The 26,476-nt window shown below is 45.5% G+C and overlaps 1 protein-coding gene across 1 annotated transcript in view; it reads right to left on the reverse strand.

Annotated features, from left to right (window-relative positions):
- Positions 1–433: 433 nt before the first annotated feature.
- The window catches only part of KCNK13 (potassium two pore domain channel subfamily K member 13), a 190,248-nt gene continuing 164,205 nt past the window's right edge, over positions 434–26,476 (reverse strand). Inside the window, exon 2 of the mRNA XM_088462506.1 lies at positions 434–1,729. Coding sequence (XP_088318632.1) covers positions 846–1,729 — 884 coding nt within the window. The 3' untranslated portion in view covers positions 434–845. The remainder of the gene's footprint in view (positions 1,730–26,476) is intronic.

Below are 26,476 nucleotides of genomic sequence, written 5' to 3' on the forward strand. Positions count from 1 at the left end.
GTCCATAGCTGAGCCACCATCGATGGTTCCACCACTGTGTGAAGAAATCAACTACTTCATCTATTTAAAAATGTGAAGGAAATTCAAAGTTGTGGTTTGCTTTTTATATAAATATATAGAACCTAAACATTCCGCCACTTGCCTTGTGTAAGCCCTATTGATTCTCTTTCCCTATTTTCTATGAAACTATCCAAAAAGCTTTTTATTCAATAAAATGTAACCATAGTGTTCAAACCCTTCCTTACTGACATCACAGAGACATTGATTGCCTGCGCTAATGTTACATAAAGGTAAAGTCTCGAAACATGACATCGGAAGTAAGTGACAAATGTTCCTGATACTTCCAGGGGTGGGAAACCTCACAGTGTACTGTATGTGGCCACACCATGGTGTTAACCTTCAGATAACATTAATTAGTTTTATACGCCCCCTCCTACAACGTTTGGTAAATACATTGCTTTATGGATTTTTTTTGCTTCCTTCTGTGTTTTTCACTAAGGCCTTTATAACATTTTGGCAGAGTTGTATATTTTCTCTGCTCTTGCATATAACAGAAAATGTACATCTGGATACACTTGTATCTACCATGTGAACACATTTAATAAAAGTTGTTGGAGGGCATATACAGTATATACCATTCATGGTATCGGAAGGTGCAAAACCTAAATGAACAGAATGTGTTTTTTTTTTTATCTGAAGTGTTGCCTGAATGGAATAGAACAGTAATGTATCACATTCAGCATTAACAGACCTAATGTCCTCCACTCCCCTGCAACAAATAGATGGCAGAACATTCGGATATGCCGAAAGAATAGCCCAGTCTTCATCCTCTCCACCTCGAACAGTCACCTGTCCACACTAGTCTCTGCAAGTCTGTTATTCATAATCGCTAATGCCCCCACACCACCTGAGAAGCCATTGTGCCTGGAACTCGTTCCAATTTGCCTCGGGCAACCATTTGCTGTCTCCGAGAGCTGCTTTTGCATAATGGCCAATGAGACCTTATTGGAGGCCAAGAAGTCTTTCATGGAGATCATCTCCCCAGACATCCTCCTTCCGTCTGTCTCGCTTTCATAGACACCGTCTGTTTCTATAGAGATGTTTCGTCTAGTTCGTACATTGCCTGGCATAACCACATTCCTCTTGGACCTGAATATTTTTCTGTGGCATCTCTGGCAGTCTATTTTTTTTAATATCCAATTCACACATTGTTTAATGACTATAGAGATGACATTAAATAAAGAATATATACAGCATACGCCCATAAATATAAAGATAAAATTGCCGCATCGGTAAAGTCCTTGGTTCTCATATTTGGCTTTTTGGCTGCTGACCATGTCGCCAAAACCTATCGTGCTGAAGGCAACAAAACAAAAGTAAAGGGAGTCAAAATATCCCCATCCTTCAATGGGTGAGTACATGGCAGAGGCACAGCATGATATAATAATGGACGCCAGGCACAAGATGACCATCACGTGATACACAGATGGCTTCCATCCAGCTAGGCTGTCCACTTCTGAGTTGGCAGACCCTCGACGCGTTTCAGGGGGCACGCCTTCCTTCCTCCTTAGCTGCCTCCCATGAAAAGATTTCATGATGTAAGCGATGACTGTTATCAAGCGTTCCAGAAACAGATTAAAGAACAAGATGGTGGCTGCACATCCAATGAGACCATAGAAAATTAGAAAAATTTTGCCGGTGATGGTGGCCGGGGTGGTCATTCCAAACCCTACAAGACAAACACAAACATTCAATAATTAGGATTTGATAATAATGATACAGAGTTATATTTATTGCAAATATTAAACTGAATTTGCAAAAACTCAGAACCGACGCAGCTGAACTTCAAACAATAATAATAGTGTCAAATATTTTATTACCGGAAGATAAATTTTATTCAGATGGGTTTCGACCTGATCAAAGAGTCCAATCATTTCATTTGTAACACTTAATTAGCGGAATTGTAACGGCTTACTAATTAAATCTGCCTGAAGGTTTTACAATCGGATTCTGGAAGTTAGGGCAGAATAACAGTCATTCCTCTCTTTATAGCAAACCAATTAAACCAGACACTGCTGACTCGAAAATGTCATTTTCCGCCACATTTCAAAGTCATAAAATACGTTTTCATTAGAGCAAATGAGCTGCTAATGGCAGATATTCTCTCCCTCATTCTGGACGGGATGCTGAAAGCTAAAAATGCGGCAAACATCCCGAAAATGTAGGTTTCAAGGATTTGACCTCAATTTCCATATGCACCAAGCTTGGACCCGATGGGTAACACCATCTATAGATGGTATTGCCTCAGAGAAGCCTATGGGCTTCTTAATCAGTGAACTTCGCTGAGAGGTATCCAATAGGTTCCCTCCCAGGTTCCCCCGCGGCCCGCGCTGGCCAATGACCGCATATGTGCAGAGGGGCTCCCAGGTCATAAGTTCCGTCACCACGAAGGACAGCTCTTATTGGGAGAGCTTTCCTTTGCTTAAATGATGATTCATATGGTGTTACTAAAAGCTAGCATGCCTGCAATCATTGGCGAGATGCATCGCACCCAAACTGTGATACCTGATGCATCCCGCCCTCTGAATGGCTGTGATACCTGCAGACACAATGTACAGTACAGTATATTGATTTTCTCATCCCGTATAGACATGAGTTGTGTATCCATTTGGATTCAGGCGTAATTACTAATTACGCCTGTATCCAGATGGATCTTTTGCAGAAAGGGATAGTACAAATGCACATTGGTAGTAATGATGGCTATGAAACCAATGGTTCGGGTGGACTGGTCGCAGAGACGCGTACAACACTGCACACAGGTGAATATACACATTAGGTTCTGTGTGAGCAATAGGGGCTGATTCCAAGGTCCTTGGTTACTGTTGTGTACAATAGTGCAGGTGAGTCCACGCTATTAGCAGTGGTTACATCAGCAGATGCACCTTTCGGGGGGTGGGGGTACCTTTGGATGAAAGAGGGCTAATGCAAAAGGCTGAAATTATGTTAGATTATAATCACAATTAAAACATTATGTTCACCCCAAAGGCTGAGAGTTTAAGCATGTAGGACATTAAGCTATGAGGGGTTTGCAGTGTTGTTACTTTAAAATGTGCTGGTAGTTTTCCCTTTTAAGGTAGTGAGCTTAGCAGACAGTAGTAGTCACGGTCGAGAGAGGATTTTTGGAGTTTATAATGGTGTGAGGCAAAGTATCTGCATCTTTCTTCCAGTTTTTCCCGCCCTTTGTTGTGTGTAGTTTGTTAGTTGTTGCATGGTGGTAAGGGACGGGAGTGTGTTAGTTGTCGCATGGTGGTAAGGAACGGGAGTGTGTTAGTTGTCGCATGGTGGTAAGGGACGGGAGTGTGTTAGTAGTGGCATGGTGGTAAGGGACGGGAGTGTGTTAGTTGTCGCATGGTGGTAAGGGACGGGAGTGTGTTAGTTGTCGCATGGTGGTAAGGGACGGGAGTGTGTTAGTTGTCGCATGGTGGTAAGGGACGGGAGTGTGTTAGTTGTGGCATGGTGGTAAGGGACGGGAGTGTGTTAGTTGTGGCATGGCGGTAAGGGACGGGAGTGTGTTAGTTGTGGCATGGTGGTAAGGGACGGGAGTGTGTTAGTTGTCGCATGGCGGTAAGGGACGGGAGTGTGTTAGTTGTCGCATGGCGGTAAGAGACGGGAGTGTGTTAGTTGTCGCATGGTGGTAAGGGACGGGAGTGTGTTAGTAGTGGCATGGTGGTAAGGGACGGGAGTGTGTTAGTTGTGGCATGGTGGTAAGGGACGGGAGTGTGTTAGTTGTCGCATGGTGGTAAGGGACGGGAGTGTGTTAGTTGTCGCATGGTGGTAAGGGACGGGAGTGTGTTAGTTGTGGCATGGCGGTAAGGGACGGGAGTGTGTTAGTTGTGGCATGGCGGTAAGGGACGGGAGTGTGTTAGTTGTGGCATGGCGGTAAGGGACGGGAGTGTGTTAGTTGTCGCATGGCGGTAAGGGACGGGAGTGTGTTAGTTGTCGCATGGCGGTAAGAGACGGGAGTGTGTTAGTTGTGGCATGGCGGTAAGGGACGGGAGTGTGTTAGTTGTGGCATGGCGGTAAGGGACGGGAGTGTGTTAGTTGTGGCATGGCGGTAAGGGACGGGAGTGTGTTAGTTGTCGCATAGTGGTAAGGGACGGGAGTGTGTTAGTTGTCGCATGGCGGTAAGGGACGGGAGTGTGTTAGTTGTCGCATGGTGGTAAGGGACGGGAGTGTGTTAGTTGTCGCATGGTGGTAAGGGATGGGAGTTTGGTTGTTTACGTTAAGTTTTAGGCTTAGTGAGTGCACTCTCCAGGGGCCCCTCCTCTGGGTCCAGCAGCCGGCACCACACTGATAGACTTTGGGTACTAGAGTGTGCCCAGAGTCTATAGCGCGTGCGCAGGTCACCGGGAAACTGCGGTGGCCATTTTCCATTTGCTGCGCATGCGCAAAACAACTGGAAAATGGCAGCGGTATAAGATAAGTATAATATGGGTGCAAGGTGTGCGGTGCGCCCATTATAAATATGCTCCTGGCACTCTCCTTGCATTGACATGTGCCGTAAAAAGGAAATGGCTACACCCGCTGAACGGGTAATGGATACACCCACTGAATGGGTGGGTTGTGGTAAATGGAGAGTTGACCACCAATGTTTGGGTCTGTGTACACCGTGTTTGATTGGCCTGTCACCATTGGTGCCGTCACCATTTCAAATTAACTTGTATTATTTTACAATAAATTTGACATAATTTTAAAGGTCAGCACTATTGTCTGAGTTTATATTGTTTTATATATATATATATATATATATATACGATGTAGCAGAGTGCGGCACTCTGGGCATAAATAAGCACACAACTCACGGCTGTTATGATCAACGTTTCAGTTCTTGGCAGAACTTTTATCAAGATCAGTTCTGCCAAGAACTGAAACGTTGATCATAACAGCCGTGAGTTGTGTGCTTATTTATGCCCAGAGTGCCGCACTCTGCTACATCGAATTACTTCTTCTTGTGAAGGCACCAGCAGCAGAGATTTACAGTGTGTTATTGGGAGTGCCAGGTATATTGACATATACATATTTTGTGTATATAATATATATATATATATATATTATAAAGTTCAAGGCCATGGGCGTCAGTACGGGGGAGGGGGGGGGGGCAAGTGGATGGCTCACCCCCCTGCACTGCATAGAGGAGGTGTAATATGAGGTCTTTAAGCACTGCACATTTCACTTCCTCCTCCGTGCAGCCTGTTACTATAAAGCTGCACAGCCCTGACAGTCTGCGGCCACCGCTTAGGTAAGATGGAGGGGAGGGGAAGAGAGGCGGGCGGGGGCGGTGCTGGAATGATTTTGTGTTGCCCCCTCCAACATAAAATCGTTCCGACGCCCCTGGTTAAGGGTAACGTGGCGTGTAACATGATAGTACACCGGTAGTGAGATTATATGTAGAATACAATCCATCCCGCCATATTACTTACTGTATGTTTTATTAGCAGGGTCATTCATTTTCTTTTCAAAAGTTTAGTATTGAAGCTGTTTGAATATCAGTTACATGAAGACAATCGCCAAGTACAAAACAATAATGAAATTGTCAAGGCTACAGGAGGGAGGATCAAATGAAATCTAATACCTGAAACAATAACATTGATATCCAAGGGGTGCGGTCACCAGCCACCCTCACCTGAGACTGCTGTGACACTGGTGTGACAAAGGGACAATTGCTAATAACCAGCTGGTCTCTCGAATATTGATTAAAACTTCCCTTTTTCCTATCACACACTTATTACCTTCGTCACCACCACTAAGATTTGATTCAAGGACTCACCCTAGGGTAGTTCCTCGCTGATCCCTTACTCGGACTTCACAATGTCCATCCGCAACTTAAAAAATACAAAGGTAAAATTAAACACGAGCCTGTAGGGTATGTAGTCAGGAAGCCAATGGTCGAAATGCTGACCGCCGGCTTCCCGACAGTGAAATCCCTATCACTAGCCCCGCATCGGAATCCCGATGCCCGGGGAGGGGGGGGGAGGGTTAGGGCTAGGCTGGGGAAGGGGGGGTTACTATCAGGCACCCCGGGGTGAGGTTAGGGTTAGGCACCCTCCCAGGAGGGTTAGGTTTAGGGTGTGGGGAGGGGGTGGTAAGGTTTAGGCACCCTTAAGGGAGGGTTAGGGGGGGGGAGAGGATTAGGGATAGCCTCTTTACTTACCCCGTCGGGATCTCCATCTGCTGGCCTTCCAGCGTCCGTATTTAATCCGCCGAGCTGACATCCGGCGGTATATCATACCGATTCTGCCTGTAGGAACTGTGTGTGATTTAATATGGAACAATATCCACAATGCTCAATTATAAAACAGGAGTAAGCATTCTTACAAAGTCTGGTTTCTATAGTGGGATGAAAGCTAGACTTGCCCCTTAATTCGAAATGGACTTTCTAGGAATGAACACATGCGCCCTCTCAGCATGGCATAGTATGTATCCCTCAGTGACCCTACAGCCCCCCATCTTCACTGGACAATTCAGTGCAAGTGCAAATTAGCCATGACTGTCTTCCTCAACAACTCAGAGTTACAATGCCTGAATATGTAGAAGGGTAAAATTCCTTTACACATTATCACAGTGTTAGTTTAATACATAACATAAGAGTTTTTATTGTGTAGTACCCACTAGGTGTCATGTCACACCAGCTTGAATATACAAAGATTGCTGACACCCCAGGGTACTGGGCAAACATTCCCTACAGTCAGAAGTGAGAGACACAGTGGAGATAGGCTGCGGTTATTGAGAAGAGACTTAGCGTGGGGAGGCGGGACAGTGAGGGGAGGTGGGAGTCAAGCTCCAGAGTGTGGCCGGGTGCGGATTGAAAGATCTACAGTAAAAAGGTAGACAATGTCTAGATAGACACCAGATGTTAGACAGACGATAGGTCAACAAGGACAAAAGGTCGACAAACTAAAGGTCGACAAGTACAAGTGGTCGAAAGGTCGACACAAAAAATGGTTGACACTTTTTTTTCTTCTAACCCTAATCTTCACCCTAAACCTCCCTCCTGGTGCCTAACCCTAACTGTGGGGGTAGATGCCTGACCCTAACCCTCTCTTCTAATGCCTAACCCTCCAGTAAGTGCCTAACCCTCCCTCCTGGTGCCTAACCCCAACCGGCGGCATTTGATGCTGGTGCCCGGTAGTGCTCTTGAAAACACCCTGTTTTCTGGGAGTGCCGAGTTTAGAAGCTGCTTCTTCCAACGCAGATTCATTAATCTCAGCTACGGATGTGAGACAGAACATAAAGATCAAACTACATATAACAAAAGATGACCGTATATGGGGCCTTTCTCCAAGTTGTACGCAGTACACACAGCAGATGCGTCTTTGGACGCAGCGGCTGTGTGATCATATGCTAATATTGCAGGAAGCGTCTTATGTTAATAGATGCCTCCAGCATGTTTGTCTGATCTGCTGCTGTGCCAGAGCATGCAGCATCGGATCACTTGCGAGAGCCATTGGCCATCTGAGTATCCCTCAGGGTTCCCCACCTCTGGTGCAACAACCTGCTCACCCTCACTATGAACCAGGAGCAGCACAGGACCTGGGGATGCTCCAATCAGCTCTGCACTTACCAGTGCTGCTGGCCCCGCCCCCTATGCACCATGCCAGGCGCTAAGGGGGCGGGCCAGCACAGGGCGCTCTTTTGCCTTGTAATGGTCCTGGCTGAGCTCCACTAACCTTCACATTTATTTTGGAGCGAGTGGTTGGTCACAGATGGGGGCACAGTCACTACAAATAAGACCAGACATGTAAGTATTGAAGCAAAAATTTAAAGTTTTATTAACCAGACAGAAATAATGCAGCTTAATGTAAAATGTAAAGTTTTATTAACCAGACAGGAATAATGCAGTTTACGTATCACAGCCGGCCGCATGGTTCAAATCCCGACAGCGGAAGGCCGGTAGAGGTGAAGAAACCGACTGCTAATTAGGCGGGTATCGCAAACCTAATTCCCTACCCTAACCCTCCTTTAGGGGTGCCTAACCCTAACCTCCCTCCCCCCCCAAATGCCTAAACCTAACCCCCCATCCTCGCAGCCTAAACCTAAGTCTCCTGGAGGGCGTGCTTAACCCTAACCTCCGGCCGGGGGTGCCTAACCCTAACCCCCATTCCCCTAGCCTAAAACTAACCCTACTGGGGGGGTGCCTAACCCTAAGTCCTACCAGGAGCCCTAAAATCTAACCCCCCCCCCATGGGAACGCCTACCATCTGGGGCCGGCCCCACTGACATCACAAATTATGTCAGTGGGAGTGCTTTTGGCTCTGATAGAGCCAAAAGCACTCCAGGGCTTGCGGCAGATGAGACCCTACCACAAGGGTCTCGTCGCAAGCCTGATGGTCGCAATGGTCATGACCATCGCAACCATCTTTTTGGCCGCTCGCTATAGCTGTGGGTGGTCACCCACAGCTATGCGAGCGGCCAGGAGGCTCTAAAAAAAGAGAGGGAGGGCACTGATTCAGAGCAAGCACTCTGAAAGAGCGTCCGGTTCTGAATCGGGTCCAGAGTGCTCAGTAGGAGGACTAAGTGTGCTTATGGGTGATGGGAACAGAGCAGAAACTGAGGGGATGATCCTTAAAGCTGCATATAAAGAGGTAAAGGGGAGTTGGATGGAACCAGATACACTGCCACACCTGAGACTCATAGGTCGCTTCGGCAGCAAGGGGGTTTCAAGTCTGTCTATGCTGCCCCCCATCACAAATCCCATTCAACCCCCAGATGCAACAGCAGCACTATGCCCGCCAACCCCTTTTCATGGAGCACACTGGCTCTCCATCTCCAGAGAGGAGTGAGTCACCAGACCAGGTGTACAGTGTCACTCCAGCTGCAGAGAGGAGTGTGTCACCACACCAGGTGTACAGTGTCACTCCAGCTGCAGAGATGAGTATGTCACTACACCAGGTGTACAGTGGCACGCCAGCTGCAGAGAGGAGTGCGTCACCAGACCAGCTGTACAGTGGCACGCCAGCTGCGGAGAGGAGTGTGTCACCAGACGAGGTGTACAGTGGCACTCCAGCTGCAGAGAGACCAGCTGTACAGTGGCACGCCAGCTGCAGAGAGGAGTGCATCACCAGACCAGGCGTACAGTGGCACGCCAGCTGCAGAGAGGAGTGTGTCACCACACCAGGTGTACAGTGTCACGCCAGCTGCAGAGAGGAGTGCGTCAGCAGACCAGGTGTACAGTGGCACGCCAGCTGCAGAGAGGAGTGTGTCACCAGACCAGGTACAGCTATTAACAGCTCTACATTTTTTACATATGTATTTAGTTTCTTTTATGTTTACGTTATAAGTTTTCTATTATATATTCATAGGAGTAATTTCAATTATCCTCTATATACCGCACTTGCGGTACCTCCGGACTTGCAGAGTTTTGTTTGCAGCCCCATAGGCCTGCGTCCAAAAATCCATGAGTCCAGAGCGAGATCGGCCTGCGAGTTACTGTGGCATTGGCGACGTTTCTCCGCTGTTTCAACGGCAACTCGCCACTCTCGCGGCTAATTGAATTGACTTTTAACTGTTTATGTAAGGTTATAGAATTAAATGTTCTATATTTGTAAGGTTTGATACAGTATGTTTATTGAAGATGTTTTTTGTTAAGATTTTATAGTTTAATAATTAAAAAAAATCATTGTTTCACATCCCTTTGCACTCATCTGTCTGTATATACTGCATTGGTCTTTCTGCACCTGGATGATGGCTCGGCATGTCTCAGGTTTGTCTGATATATGGAATCACAGCACTAGTAATGGCTCTAGACCTTTGAGTCCAAACCACTGCTTCTTATTGAGTCTTATAATTTTTGTACGATTTTAATTCATTGATATTATGAGGTGCACAGGTAAGGTTCTCAGATAGACAAACTCATATACAAAGCATAAAAAAGGTAAGAAAACATCACACTCAGTGCACCAGGATCAAATTGATCATAAAATATAACTTTTGGAGTTTATAAAATATATATATATATAATATACACTCAAATGTGACACAGTTGGGATAGGGGTCCCACTCCGGGGGTAGATGGACTCCATCTTTGCACACAGCAGCTGTAGAAACAGGAGACAAGTCTGGGAATCTGGTACAAACTGGTCGGTGCCAGTCTTTATTGTGCCGCACACAAATATATAAACAAAAGCATAAACATATGTCCTAGCCCGGCTGGGCACTAACTGCACAGCATATTTCCTTGCTACAAGAATGGTAGGGCCTATTACCCTTACCATCAACAAAACACTTGCACAGTACTTACAGGGTTTTAACCAAGTGTCTCTGAACAGGCTAGACTGCCAGCTCCCCCAGGTGTGAGACACTCAGCCACAAACAAACCCAGCACAATCAGCCAGTTCCAGGTGGAAGCCCTGATGAGCCTGCTACCAGGCTGAAAGGCCCAAAACCTGGAGTGGCCTATGGATGGAGCCCTCCCTCTCCTCACACCCACACCCCCAGGACCCATTCCGGCTTTTCACAGAAGCAGACATTACTAGTCTGCTTTTCTAACAGACTTCTCCTTGGGGTTTTAAAATACATAAGACAGGAATCTTGGACAAGTATAGAAGCCATTCCCACCAAATAGTACCTGAGAGTTTCTAAGGCCCATTTTATGGCCAATGGTTTATTCTCAACTGTAGCACAGTTTCTCTCATGTACATTTAATTTCTGGCTTAAGAAAAAAATAGGGTGTTCCTCACCTTCCTTGCTCTGGGACAGGACTGCTCCTAAACCTACTTCTGATGCATCAGTTTGCACCACAAAATCTCTGTCAAAATCAGGAGTCACCAGAATGGGTTGGGTTCACAACGCTGCTTTTAAGGCCTGAAAAGCCTTCTCTGCTTCAGGACTCCATTCCACCATGACTTTCTGTTTGCCCTTGGTAAGGTCAGTCAGTGGGACTGCAATGGTGGCAAAATTGGGTATAAACCTCCTATAATACCCAGTAATCCCTAAGAAGGCTCTCACCTGCTTCTTATTCAAGGGTCTTGGCCAGTTTTGGATTGCCTCAATCTTATTGAGCTGTGGCTTTATCAAACCTCTGCTAATGGTGTACCCAAGATATTTTACTTCTTCCATCCCCAGACAACACTTTTTTGGGTTGGCTGTCAAACCTGCCTTATAGATGGAGTCCAACACTGCTTGTACTCTGGGCAAGTGAGACTGCCAATCAGGACTATGAATGACCACATCATCCAGATAAGCAGCAGCATACTGTCTATGGGGCCTTAGAATCCTATCCATCATTCTTTGAAAGGTCGCAGGTGCCCCATGTAACACAAAGGGCAACATCTTGTATTGAAACAACCCTGCTGGTGCTGAAAGAGCTGTCTTTTCTTTGGCATTCTCAGTTAACGGGACTTGCCAATACCCTTTGGTTAAGTCAAGTGTGCTTAAATATCTGGCTGTTCCTAGCCTTTCAATTAATTCATCCACCCTAGGCATTGGGTAGGAGTTGAATTTTGAAATACTGTTCAATTTCCGGAAGTCATCGCAGAAACGCACACTCCCATCGGGCTTTGGAATAAGCACAATGGGACTTGACCACTCACTATGCTATTCTTCAATAACACCATATTCTAACATTTTTACATTTCTTTAGACACTGACTCCCTTTGGGCTTATGGTAACCTATAGGGTTTTAAGTTAACCTTGACCCCTGTGTCAATGATTATATCATGTTAATGACCATGGTTTTCCCTGGTATGTCTGAAAACAAGACCCTATTTCCAATTATAAATTCTTTAACTTCCTGCCGTTGAACGGCTGACAGGGTTTTTGCTACCGTCACTTCGGGAACCAAGGGCCCTGGGTTTACTGGAGGGGCTCGGACGGCTGACAGAGCTGCTCTGTCCTTCCAGGGTTTTATAAGATTTACATGGTATATCTGTTCTAGCTTTCTTTTCCCAGGCTGGTAAACTTTGTAATTAACTTCCCCCACTTTTTCTAGAATTTCAAAGGGTCCTTGCAACTAAAAGTTTACTTTCTACTGTGGGAACTAATACCAACACTCTGTCCCCAGGAGTAAAGTTGCGTAAGCAAGCATTGCGGTTGTACACTCTCTGCTGTGCCTGTTCCAAGTGCTCTCTTACTATCGGCACCACAGCAGCAATTCTTTCTTGCATTTGGGAAACATGCTCAATAACTGTTTTATACGGACTGGACTGCCTCTCCCATGTCTCTTTGGCAATGTCCAGTAATCCCCTTGGATGTCTCCCGTACAAAAAATCAAAAGGGGAAAACCCTGTGGAGGATTGGGGAGCCTCTCTTATGGCCAACAGCAAATAAGGTAACAAGTAATTTCAATCTCTACCATCTTTGTCCACTACTTTTCTTAGCATGTGCTATAAGTTTTATTAAACCTCTCTAATAACCCATTGGTCTGGGGATGGTACACAGAGATTCTTAATTTTAAACAGGCGGCATAACTCTTTCATGATTTCTGACATAAATGGGGTACCTTGGTCAGTCAGTATTTCCTTAGGTATTCCCAACCTGCTAAAGACATGAACTAATTCCCTAGCAATGGTCTTTGTTGACGTATTGCTCACTGGTATCGCTTCCGGGTACTGGGTAGCGTAATCCATTATCACTAGAATATACTGATGGCCCCGGGCAGACTTCATTAATGGTCCAACCAAGTCCATAGCTATTCTTTTGAAGGGAACCTCAATAATAGGCAACGGGACAAGTGGACTTTTAAAATGCGGCCTCAGAGCATGATATTGACCTTCAGGACAGGACGCACAATAGTCAGACACCTCTTTATGGACCCTGGGCCAGAAAAACCTCTGCAAGATCCACTCAGTGTTTTTTTTCTACCCCTAGGTGACCTGCCGTTATATGATCATGAGCCAGGTCTAACACTGTTCTTCTGTATGCCTTGGGAACTATTAATTGTTCCACAATGTCTTCCCCTTTTTTAGTCACTTGATACAAAAAATTCTGGCACACCGCCATGTGAGGATACGACAACGGACTATCAGGGTCTATGGGTTTGCCATCAATTACTTTTACAATTTCCCTGGCTGTTACTAGAGTAGGGTCATTCAACTGCTCCATGGCAAAAACCTCTCTCCTGACCTCAAGATCAGGCAGGTGATCCACGGGCTCTACAACACTCCCCACCTCAGTGGGAGGCACACCGCCTGGTGAGCCACCATCACTCTCTGGTTCGCCAACCATGCTAGAAAAAGGGAACATCACAGACTCTGAAGAAACTCCCCCTTCTACTGCATCAGTAACCCTCTCAAATGGGTCGGGGTTGTTTACTTCTGAAACAAGTTCCAGAAGTGGGCAAAGTCTCTCCCCAATATCGCATCATACATTAAGCCATGTACCAAACCCACAGAGACTATAGTGGAACAACATGGTGTCTCAATGTTCACTTCTGCAGTAATATAATACCTAGTATCCCCATGTATGCAGGTCACACCAACAGTTTTCCCCTTACACTTCAAGGGGTTCACCAGTTCAGCTTTCACAAGTGTAACCAGGCTACCAGAATCTAACAGAGCCTCTACTCGGTTGCCTTCTACAGTAACTATACACATTTGCTTATCTTTCTCAACCTGCCGGTCAGCAGTACAGGCTGGCTGTGCAAAGAAAGACACCCTGCGGTTAATATGAGCAGTATCACATTGCATAGGTTCAGAGGTAAGTGAACAATTAGCCGCAATATGACCGAAACCACCTCATCGGAAACACTGAATCATATTATAATCTAGTTATTTATAGGGTAGGAACCTTCCTGGCCTGGCTGGCCTGTCTCCAGGTTCCTCACCCTCAGTCTTAGGTACATTCCATCGCGCAGCACCCTTCTCCCCTGGAACAGTCTTGATGGGAGTTCGCTGGTGCGTCATCGGGGCTCAGTGGGGCTGACTCAACAGCTCCTCAGCTGCCACGTACCTCTCCACCAGTTCGACTAACTGGTCTGCGGATTTAGGGTCTGCATGGCTCATCCACTTGCACAGAGATGCAGGTAGCGATCGTAGATACTGATCCATCACAACTCTTTCCACAATCTGTGGTCCTGTTAGCATCTCGGGCTGCAGCCATTTTGTGGTAAGATGGACGAGGTCATGCATCTGTGAGCGTGGGGGCTTTTTGGAACTCCCAGCGGTGTACTCGTTGGGCGCGAACAAATAGGGTGACTCCTAAGTGAGTTAGGATCTCTCGTTTCAATTTCTCATAGTCTTTGGCATCAGCTAGGCATAAGTCGTATTAGGCCTTTTGTGGCTCTCCAGACAGGAAAGGTGCCACCAGACTTGCCCATTGTTCCTTGGGCCAACTCTCCCTCTCTGCTGTTCTTTCAAATGCAGTGAGATACGTTTCCACATCATCACCCGAAGTCATCTACTGTAGGAAGTGACTGGTGCGTATGGAGCGAGGGGTGGTGGGAGGACCAGTGGTAGCATCACCAGACCGGGCTACTAGATGTTGTACTATCTCCTTTAAGGCCTCGCTGTTTTCTGCTAAGGCCTGGTGGTTTACCTCAATGGTAACCTGTTGCTGCCTCTGGGCCGCCTCCAAGGCCAACAGTTGCACCTGGGTGGATTCCTGCTGAGCTCTCGTAGCTTCCTGCTGAGCCACCATAGCTTGGAGCAATGCTTTTACAATGTCCTCCATGCTGCTTTTAGGTGTGGGCTGGAAGCAAAATCTGGCTTCTCTAAGCATCTGCTGGTGCCACCTCCATGGACTTCAACGTTATATCCACCATAAAAAATGGGTGTCTGTCACTTTAAATTTAAACGTAGAAATTTTTTCCTGGCTGCAACTTCAGTGTGTTTTCCCACATTCTCCACCAAATGTGACACAGTTGGGATAGGGGTCCCTCTCCGGGGGTAGATGGACTCCCTCTTTACACACAGCAGCCGAAGGAACAGGAGACAAGTCTGGGAATCTTGTACAAACTAGTCGGTGCCAGTCTTTATTGTGCCACACACAAAAATATAAACAAAAGCATAAACAAGTCCTAGCCCGGCTGGGCACCAACTACACAGCAGATTCCCTTGCTACAAGAATGGTAGGGCCTATTACCCTTACCATCAACAAAACACTTGCACAGTACTTACTGGGTTTTAACCAAGTGTCTCTGAACAGGCTAGACTGCCAGCTCCCCCAGGTGTGAGACACTCAGCCACAAACAAACCCAGCTTAAATCATCAAATATAGAAGCCATTCCAAACTTCTCCAGTGCTTCTATCACTAATATATATATATATATACACATAAACAAACACACACACACACACACGGTGTAATGGTTAGCGTTACTGCCTCACAGCACTGAGGTTGTGGGTTCAATTCCCACCACAACCCTAACTGTGTGGAGTTTGTATATTCTCCCTGTGCTTGCGTGGGTTTCCTCCGGGTACTCCGGTTTCCTCCCACACTCCAAAAATATACTGGTAGGTTAATTGGTTCCCAACACAAACTAACCCTAGTGTGTATGTGTGTGAGCATGTGATAGGGAATATAGACTGTAAGCTCCACTGGGGCAGGGACTGACGTGAATGGCCAAATATTCTCTGTAAAGCGCTGCAGAATATGTGTGCACTATATAAATAACTGTGAATTTTTTATATATATATATATATTATTTATTTATTATTTATTTATTACCAGTCAGTGTAAAGTCAGAAATAACATATACGGGTAAAGGTTGTGTTGTACAGCTCAATGTGTCCTGCTGTCTATCTCATTATTATAATTAATAATACTTTGTTGTACAGTAATGTCCTCATACACTATGACTTCAATTGCGCCAAATATCCCCTCTCAGCGCACCAGCTCCCGGCGATTTGGCTGATCTGACCGCTTTTGTCACTCAAAATGTGCATTTTATTTGCATAAATAAAACAAAGGAAAGCGACAAAACTACATTGTATGATTAAACTGATCAATGAGATGTGCGACATATGTGCATCTGTGTGTGACCGCGTCTGAATCCGTGTAAGTAAGTGCTGCGATGCAGCGGACACGGCTTTTTGTAATTCCAACTTCTGCTGTGCTTCATCTGCGATTATCTATGTGTGTAAAATGAATTTCTATGCGGCAAATGACGCAGCCTGGCATCTTTATTACACGCTGAGTGGTGTTTTCCTGCGATGCAAATAAAATGTAAAATTTCAAGGAAAAGATGGTACGCTGCACCTATCAGAGCTGCTCAGTGGCGTTGGGCATCTCATGGTGCATCAGTGTTTTGTGTATGAGAACACGTCTGTATATTTAGTTAGTTAGGGCTCTAGTTACTAAGCAGTGTTAGGAGACAGAGTGAAAAGTGATAAGGTGCCAGCCAATCACCTCCCAACTGTCATTTTTCAAACATAGCCCGTGAGATGACAGTTAGGAGTTGATTGGCTGGTACCTTATCACTTTCTTATCACTTTTCACTCTGTCTCCTAACACTGCTTAGTAACTAGAGCCCTTAGAGGGGTATTCAATATGAAACTTTAACTTCACTGCCGAAGTTAACGTTTCATATCGGAGTTTTTTTCTGCGTTAAGTCTGGTGCGCGCTCCCGCTTATCCCCGTATTCAATATAAAATTAACCAAAACGGGAAACTCCGAAGTTGGATTTGCGTAAAGTTACGATTTTTTCCTTAAAATAAGTGTAAGACCCCCTAAAGTTGTAAAAACATGGGGGAACACTATGGGTACCCCCGTTTTAGCCTTTAATTGAAAGTCGGGGATTTAAATAGCCGCAACAGGTGTTTTTTTCCCGACATTGAAGAAGTGATGCAGAAGAGCGCTTAGGTGATTTTTTTCGTTTTTTTAAGTGGTCCCATCAAATTTGGGGTACATGAAAATGGGTACTAGTATATTTTGATGTCCCTAAAGTAAGTTTTTACAAATTCTGCATTTGTGCACCTGCCGCTATAATTCTATTCTTCAAAACACCTGCCGCATACTTGCAGAATAGCCCTGAACCTATTTCCCTATTGTTAAATAGTTTTTCCCCATTTTTTTCTTTTTTGCACCCCAATTTTTAAGTTCATTTTTTGGGGTGTCCCTATTTTTTTGTAAACTTTTTTGGACACAGTTCTTTTTTAAATGTCATTCTCAGGGGTGCAGGCTATTTTTTTTAAGCCAGCACCCCTAAACCTCAATTCTGCACTTTTTTTCGACACCTATTCAATGGTGAAAACTTATCACCGTTTTTTATCAAAGACTTTTCAAAACTGCGATAAGGCTTTGAAATTGAATAGGGTGTAAAAGTAAAACCTGCGATAATGACGTCATAATTGCGATATTAACGCAAAAACGATGTTATCGCACCCATATTGAATACCCCTAATATAGTGTCTTATTCTATCATTATAACACACAGCGCTGAATTGTCTCCCTTTAGTGATCTATTGTATAGAGAAATTATAGCACAAGATTAAAAAGCGTTCTGCAAATAAACATGTACCACCCATCTGATGAACACCATAGTGCCCAAAAACACCTTCTGTGTTCCACACAAAAAAAAGAGCAAATAATCACCATATTATTGTTTGATTACAAGGAGATAAAGTCAATTCTGGTAAATGTTCAACCATAGATTAAATCCTTTATCTTCAACTGCTTTAGCCAGGGGCGTACCAAGAGAGGAGGGGTCCTGTGTGCAGTCTCCATCCGTGACCCCCTCCTCTCTCCCTGGCTGCCGGCAGCGCACTGAGCACAGCAGTAGATTTTGGGGCAGTAATCTGTTCTCAGAGTCTACTGTGCATGACAGGCTTTGAGACAGAAGGGAGACGTCCCATAATTAATGTGCCAATCAAGGTTATCACGTTTTACTGTGTATGGGCCTAGCCTCTCTGCTGTATAGGCCTGGCCTCTCTGCTGTATGGGCCTGCTGTATGGGCCTGGCCTCTCTGCTGTATGGAGCTAGCCTCTCTGCTGTATGGCCTGGCCTCTCTGCTGTATGGGCCTGCTGTATGGGCCTAGCCTCTTTGCTGTATGGGCCTGGCTGCTATATGGGCCTAGGCTGTCTGCTGTATGGGCCTGCTGTATGGGCCTGGCCTCTGCTGTATGGAGCTAGCCTCTCTGCTGTATGGGCCTAGCCTCTCTGCTGTATAGGCCTGGCCTCTCTGCTGTATGGGCCTGCTGTATGGGCCTGGCCTCTCTGCTGTATGGAGCTAGCCTCTCTGCTGTATGGGCCTGCTGTATGGCCTGGCCTCTCTGCTGTATGGGCCTGCTGTATGGGCCTAGCCTCTTTGCTGTATGGGCCTGGCTGCTATATGGGCCTAGGCTGTCTGCTGTATGGGCCTGCTGTATGGGCCTGGCCTCTGCTGTATGGAGCTAGCCTCTCTGCTGTATGGGCCTAGCCTCTCTGCTGTATGGGCCTGGCCTCTCTGCTGTATGGAGCTAGCCTCTCTGCTGTATGGAGCTAGCCTCTCTGCTGTATGGAGCTAGCCTCTCTGCTGTATGGGCCTGGCCTCTCTGCTGTATGGGCCTGGCCTCTCTGCTGTATGGGCCTGGCTGCTGTATGGGCCTAGCCTCTCTGCTGTATGGGCCTGCTGTATGGGCCTGCTGTATGGGCCTAGCCTCTCTGCTGTATGGGCCTGCTGTATGGGCCTGCTGTATGGGCCTGGCTGCTATATGGGCCTAGGCTGTCTGCTGTATAGGCCTAGCCTCTCTGCTGTATGGGCCAGGCCTCTGCTGTATGGAGCTAGACTCTCTGCGGTATGGGCCTGCTATATGGGCCTAGCCTCTCTGCTGTATGGGCCTCTCTGCTGTATGGAGCTAGCCTCTCTGCTGTATGGGCCTAGCCTCTCTGCTGTATGGAGCTAGCCTCTCTGCTGTATGGAGCTAGCCTCTCTGCTGTATGGAGCTAGCCTCTCTGCTGTATGGAGCTAGCCTCTCTGCTGTATGGGCCTGGCCTCTCTGCTGTATGGGCCTGGCCTCTCTGCTGTATGGGCCTGGCCTCTCTGCTGTATGGGCCTAGCCTCTCTGCTGTATGGGCCTCTCTGCTGTATGGGCCAGGCCTCTCTGCTATATGGGCCAGGCCTCTCTGCTGTAAGGGCCAGGCCTCTCTGTTGTATGGGCCTGCTGTATGGGCCTAGCCTCTCTGCTGTATGGGCCTGGCTGCTGTATGGGCCTGGCCTCTCTGCTGTATGGAGCTAGCCTCTCTGCTGTATGGGCCTGCTGTATGGCCTGGCCTCTCTGCTGTATGGGCCTGCTGTATGGCCTGGCCTCTCTGCTTTATGGGCCTGCTGTATGGGCCTGGCCTCTCTGCTGTATGGAGCTAGCCTCTCTGCTGTATGGGCCTAGCCTCTCTGCTGTATGGGCCTGGCCTCTCTGCTGTATGGAGCTAGCCTCTCTGCTGTATGGGCCTGCTGTATGGGCCTAGCCTCTCTGCTGTATGGGCCTGGATGCTGTATGGGTCTAGCCTCTCTGCTGTAGTCTGGGAAGGAGAAGCTGGTGGAGTCATTGCCAGAAGAAAGGAAGGTCCAGCGGAGCTGCTGTCCCTGCTGCAAGGGAAGGAAGACACGTATATCTTCAGATTCATCCAGAAAGAGGACAGTGTGCATAGATAGACTAAAGCAGTTGAAGATAAATGATTTTATCTATGATTTAACAGAACTGACTTTATCTCTTTATATTTAAACAATAATAAGGTGATTATTTGGTTTCTTTTTTATGTGGCACACAAAGGTGTTGTGGGCACTATGGTGTTAATCAGATGTGTGGTACATGTTTATTTGCAGAGCACTTTTTAATCTTCTGCTATCATTTCTCTACAATTGCCCATATGAGTGCATTTCCACTCGTTTGCACAGTTTTTAGCTGCACTTCAAGTTTCATTGCGCACTTGTTCCACAGCCTTGTTCAGTTCCCTTTAGTGATCTGTGCAGGGTCCTCAATATTAGATTATTATATTCTGTTGTACATTTAGGGTACAAACTCACTATATCTAGGCAATATTACAGCTACCAAGTCCAATAGGAATATAAAGATTGTAGTAGTCATATAGTAGTAGTTCGGTTTATAAATGTGTTTGTAAATTAGAGATGTGCGCAGAACCTGTGTTTTACTTTTGGATTTGGATCTGGACTCATTTTTGTGTTTTGGTTTCAGATAAAAATCGATAAAAACAGCTAAATTGTCAGAATCCAAAACCCCAGTTCGGTTTAAAATCAGAGTTCCAAATCGGTAACAGATCCGAACCAGGTCACAAAAGTGAATCCGAACCTCGACCCGGTTCTACTCTGAACCCCTGAATTCGGGTGTGTTCAGATTTCAGAAATCTGGAGCCGCACATTTGTAGTTATTATAGCTTCTATCTCTTTATCATGGACATCTTTTATTGCATTCAGGGTTAGAATATAATATATAGGTATATAGTTAGTATTTTATTATGGGAAAAGAAAGATGAATAAGCCTTTTTATAAGCAGATACAATACCGCAGTATGTGTGTGTATGTATATACTGTATATATAGCGCTATCCCTGTAATAACGCGTGGACATGAGGCTAAGGACGCTACCGATCACCTGGAGCAGGTCATTAACTTAATAGTTGCAGGTATAAGTATATGCACCTCTATGAGAGTATCTTTATCGTCAATTCTACTCCTGAAGAAGTCCCCTGAGACCACAGCGGGACGAAACGCGTTGAGCTGGAGAACTGGACCTCCTGTAAACCACCTCCACAAAACTTTGGACAGATAATCCCATTTTTTACTGTTAAATGGTGTGAGTTTTTATTGTATTCCTAATTAAATATTGTGTTTGTTAAAAACGTATCACACGATCTGGAGGCTTTCTCTTTTATTTCCATATATGCTTGGCTCTCTATAGGAGTCGAAGTTTACCTAAGGAGAAGAGACCTAATGTATACTACACTACCTTATATAAAGCTACAGTCGGTACGAGGCTTGCATAGTTTGGGTGTTGGTGCTTGTTGGATCAATCATACGAGTGACTTACTGTATGTTTTTTCTGACACCTTTGTGTGTTTTTGCATGATCACATCATTGCTGTGCAATTAGCACAGTCATATGTATTATATAGATTACTCATTATCAGGTTACACTATGTTTTTCTTTATTCTCTTTTTTTGAGATATATTTCCTGCGCCACTATATATACGGAGATCCCATCAGGTTACACTATGTTTTTCTTTATTCTCTTTTTTTGAGATATATTTCCTGCGCCACTATATATACGGAGATCCCATCAGGACTTCATTTAAAGATCATGTGGACTCTCTGTGAACAGTTTGTTGCAAAGTATCTAAAAAAGAACTGGTACACTAAAGGCGCCGTTCCCTCATCATTTCCATTATTTTGTAAATGATTGTCTGAATAGATAATCTTTTGGAAGGTTTGGCAGCCTCCTTATTAGGGAGTGTCCTTATTAATATTTATCATTTAGATGTACACACTTATTTTTGGTTTATTGGTGATCTTATTAGATTTGTGCGTTACTTACATCACTTTTTATATATATATATATATATATATATATATATATATATATATATATAAAAAATAAATAGTGAGCGGGTTCGGTTTTACTCGGATCTTTTTATTGGCTATCGCCTATCATGTGTTTTGGATAGCCAATAAAATCCACACACACACACTATATATATATATATATTAGGGGTGTGCACCGGCCACTTTTTGTGTTTTGGTTTTGGATCTGGATCTTTCTTCGTGTTTTGGATCTGGATTGGTTTTGCCAAAACCACCCTTCCGTGTTTTGGGTTCTGGGTTTTGTGTTTTGGATCTGTATTTTTTTGAAAAAAAGCATAAAAACAGCTAAAATCACAGAATTTGTAGGTTTTTCTGCTCCTATGCTATTATTAACCTCAATAACCTTAATTTCCACTCATTTCCAGTCTATTCTGAATACCTCACACCTCACACCTCACAATAGTGTTTTTATGTCCAAAAGGTTGCACCGAGGTAGCTGGATGACTATGCTAAGCGACACGAGTGGGCGGCACAAACACGTGACCCATCTAGGCGTGAAACTGCAGTGGCAGACAGGATGGCATTGAAAAACTAGGCCCCAAACTGTACATAATGCAAAGAAAAAAAAGAGGTGCAAGATGGAATTGTCCTTGGGCCCTCCCACCCACCCTTATGTTGTATAAACAGGACATGCACACTTTAACAAACCAATCATTTCAGCGCCAGGGTCTGCCACACAACTGTGGCTGAAATGATTGGTTCGTTTGGGCCCCCACAAAACAAGCTGGCAATTAATCTGTCCCTGCACAAACTGGCTCTACGGAGGCAAGATGTCATCCTCATCCTCCTCATCCACCGATTCCTCACCCTCTTCAGTGTGTACATCCTCATCCTCACAGAGTATTAATTCGTCCCTGCTGGAACCACAGGTCCCTCTGTACGTTCTGGAGGCTGGTCTCCCTGGAAGAGTTGATAATTCATTTTATGAACATCATCTTCTCCACATTTTGTGGAAGCAACCTCCTACGCCTTTCGCTGACAAGGTTCCCGGCTGCACTAAACACTCTTTCGGAGTACACACTGGAGGGGGGGCAACTCAGGTAAAATAGAGCCAGTTTGTACAGGGACCTCCAAATTGCTTCTTTTTCCTGCCAGTACAGGTACGGACTGTCTGACATGCCTACTTGGATGCTGTCACCGATGTACTCCTTTAACAGACAGACGCACACGCTTGTCGCTGCTGCTTTGAGGATTCAAGTGCGGCTACAGCCCACACATTTCACAAAGACCGAAAAAAAAAGAACAATATTTTAATTGTTTGTGTAGCACACTTTGAGGGTGTCACCACCCTTTAACAGACAGACGCACGCTTGTCGCTGCTGCTTTAAGGATGCAGGTGCGGCTACAGCCCACACATTTCACAAAGACCGAAAAAAAAAGAACAATATTTTAATTGTTTGTGTAGCACACTTTGAGGGTGTCACCACCCTTTAACAGACAGACGCACGCTAGTCGCTGCTGCTTTAAGGATGCAGGTGCGGCTACAGCCCACACAATTCACAAAGACCGAAAAAAAAAGAACAATATTTTAATTGTTTGTGTAGCACACTTTGAGGGTGTCACCACCCTTTAACAGACAGACGCACGCTTGTCGCTGCTGCTTTAAGGATGCAGGTGGAATCTAGACGGGATTTGGAACCGAGGACACACTACCTCCATCAATTGTCTAAATCCCACTGCACTAATGTCGGATACCGGACGCACGTCTAACACCAACATAGCAGTCAAGGCCTCAGTTATACGTTTTGCTTCAGGATGACTGCTGTCGTACTTCATCCTCATCGCTAGGGACTGTTGGAGGGTCAATTGTTTAGTAAAAGTAGTGATGTTCCTACTTCCTCTCTGGGATGATGAACAACTCCCAGCAGCAGCAACAGCACTAGGAGGAAGTGGTTCTTGATCTTTCCCTATTTTATTTTTATCGGAGAAAGTTTGGTCCTCCATTTATGTTATATTGATATATATACGTGCGGCTAAAGCGCACACAAACACAGAAAATATTTTTTTATTTTTGCTGGAGAGTAGTGCACTTTGTGGGTTACACCACCCTTTAAGAAATGAGCCAGCCGGCTCTTTACTTATGGGACACAGGCGCACGCTTGGCGCTGCTCCTTTGTTGATGCACGTGCAGCCACAGTGCACACAAGTCACAAACACAGAAAATATATATTTTTTTGGTTTGGAGTGTACTTTGGGGGTTACAGAACCCTTTAACGGTCAAGCCAGCCGGCCCTTTACTTATGACACAGGCGCACACTTGGCACTACTTTGTTGATGCACGTGCGGCTACTGCGCACACAATTCACAAACACAGAAAATAATTTTTTTTTTGGTTTGGACTGGAGTGTACTTTGGGGGTTACAGCACCCTTTAACGGTCAAGCCAGCCGGCCCTTTACTTATGACACAGGCGCACGCTTGGCACTACTTTGTTGATGCACGTGCGGCTACTGCGCACACAATTCACAAACACAGAAAATATTTTTTTTTTTGGTTTGGACTGGAGTGTACTTTCGGGGGTTACAGCACCCTTTAACGGTCAAGCCAGCCGGCCCTTTACTTATGACACAGGCGCACGCTTGGCACTACTTTGTTGATGCACGTGCGGCTACTGCGCACACAATTCACAAACACAGAAAATATATTATTTTTTTAGCACTTGGGGGGAGCACCCCTGATGGACAGAGCACCCCCTGGACAACACTACAGCACCCCTTTAGGACTGGGACACTGCACAGGACTTTGGAGTGGACACAGCCCCTATGGAGAACTGACTGCACAACACAGTCCAGCCAGCCCCTATGGACTTTGAAGTAGTGGACACAGCCCCTATTAACAACAGCAGCACAGCACAACACAGCCAGCCCCTAAGGACTTTGAAGTAGTGGACAACAGCAGCACTACACTACACTACACTACACAGCCCTAACTCCCACCCTCCCTCTTCACTGTCCACAGCCGAGTGAGAAAATGGCGCCGACGCGGGTACCTTATATAGGATCCAAAACCCGCGAGACTCGGAAGGCGGGATGATGACGTTTTGCCTCGATTTCAGATCCGAGTCAGGCGGGAAAAGTCGAGCCTGATTCGGATCGGACTCGGATCGGGGGGGCTCGGGGGGGTTCGGATTTCAGAAATCCGAACCCGCTCACCCCTAATATATATATGTATATAACATATACAGGCTGTGAATGCAGTCCCCTCCAGCTGTAGGATAACTTGGCAGACACCATTCGCATATAGTAGTAGTTCGGTTTTTAAATGTGTTTGTTCTTGGCTCTGTACTGGACCATTAGTGGTTAAACCTACAGAAGCTAAAATATACATTTAGAGTCCATTGTGGAAAGAGACAGTAAAACAAGCACTTTAATTAGCAAGCAGTATACTGCAATTTACATAGCTCTAATTGGGATCTCTTATAGCCTCAGCGTAATTAGTGACATACTGTACGTCTCGCATATGCTGACTTTGTTTATCATTCTAAACCTGGATTAATGAGGACTCTCCGGTATACACCAGAATATTATGACGTTACAATGTATACTGTGATGTGTGTGATTGCTGCTCGTAGTGAGGGTATTGTATCTGTGTGCTGGATGTCTCTCCTGTTCCCTATATCTCCTGTTCCTTATATCTCCTGTGTATACTGTGATGTGCGTGATTGCTGCTCGTAGTGAGGGTATTGTATCTGTGTGCTGGATGTCTCTCCTGTTCCCTATATCTCCTGTTCCTTATATCTCCTGTGTATACTGTGATGTGTGTGATTGCTGCTCGTAGTGAGGGTATTGTATCCGTGTGCTGGATGCCTCTCCTGTTCCCTATATCTCCTGTGTATACTGTGATGTGTGTGATTGCTGCTCGTAGTGAGGGTATTGTATCCGTGTGCTGGATGCCTCTCCTGTTCCCTATATTTCCTGTTCCCTATATCTCCTGTGTATACTGTGATGTGTGTGATTGCTGCTCATGGTGAGGGTGTTGTATCCGTGTGCTGGATGTCTCTCCTGTTCCCTGTGTATACTGTGATGTGTGTGATTGCTGCTCGTAGTGAGGGTATTGTATCCGTGTGCTGGATGCCTCTCCTGTTCCCTATATTTCCTGTTCCCTATATCTCCTGTGTATACTGTGATGTGTGTGATTGCTGCTCGTAGTGAGGGTATTGTATCCGTGTGCTGGATGTCTCTCCTGTTCCCTATATCTCCTGTGTATACTGTGATGTGTGTGATTGCTGCTCGTAGTGAGGGTATTGTATCCGTGTGCTGGATGTCTCTCCTGTTCCCTATATCTCCTGTGTATACTGTGATGTGTGTGATTGCTGCTCGTAGTGAGGGTATTGTATCAGTGTGCTGGATGCCTCTCCTGTTCCCTTTATTTCCTGTGTATACTGTAGGGGTATGCACCGGCCACTTTTCTTGTTTTGTGTTTTGGTTTTGGATCTGGATCTTTCTTCATGTTTTGGATCTGGATTGGTTTTGCCAAAATCACCCTTCCGTGTTTTGGGTTCTGGATCTGTATTTTTTTTTTTTAAAAAGCATGAAAACAGCTAAAATCACAGAATGTGTTGGTTTTTCTGCTCCTATGCTATTATTAACCTCAATAACCTTAATTTCCACTCATTTCCAGTCTATTTTGAACACCTCACACCTCACAATAGTGTTTTTATGCCCCATATCTTGCACCGAGGTAGCTGGATGACTATGCTAAGTGATACGAGTGGGCGGCACAAACACGTGGCCCATCTAGGAGTGACACTGCAGTGGCAGACAGGATGGCAGTTTGCATTATGTACTGTTTGGGGCCTAGTTTTTCAAAGAAAAAAAAGAGTGCAAGATGGAATTGTCCTTGGGCCCTTCCACCCACCCTTATGTTGTATAAAAAGGACATGCACACTTCAACAAACCAATCATTTCAGCGCCAGGGTCTGCCACACAAGTGTGGCTGAAATGATTGGTTCGTTTGGGCCCACACAAAACAA

The sequence above is a fragment of the Taudactylus pleione genome, unplaced genomic scaffold (assembly GCF_031769625.1).
Source record: "Taudactylus pleione unplaced genomic scaffold, aTauple2 ptg001254l, whole genome shotgun sequence".
NCBI lineage: Eukaryota > Metazoa > Chordata > Amphibia > Anura > Myobatrachidae > Taudactylus > Taudactylus pleione.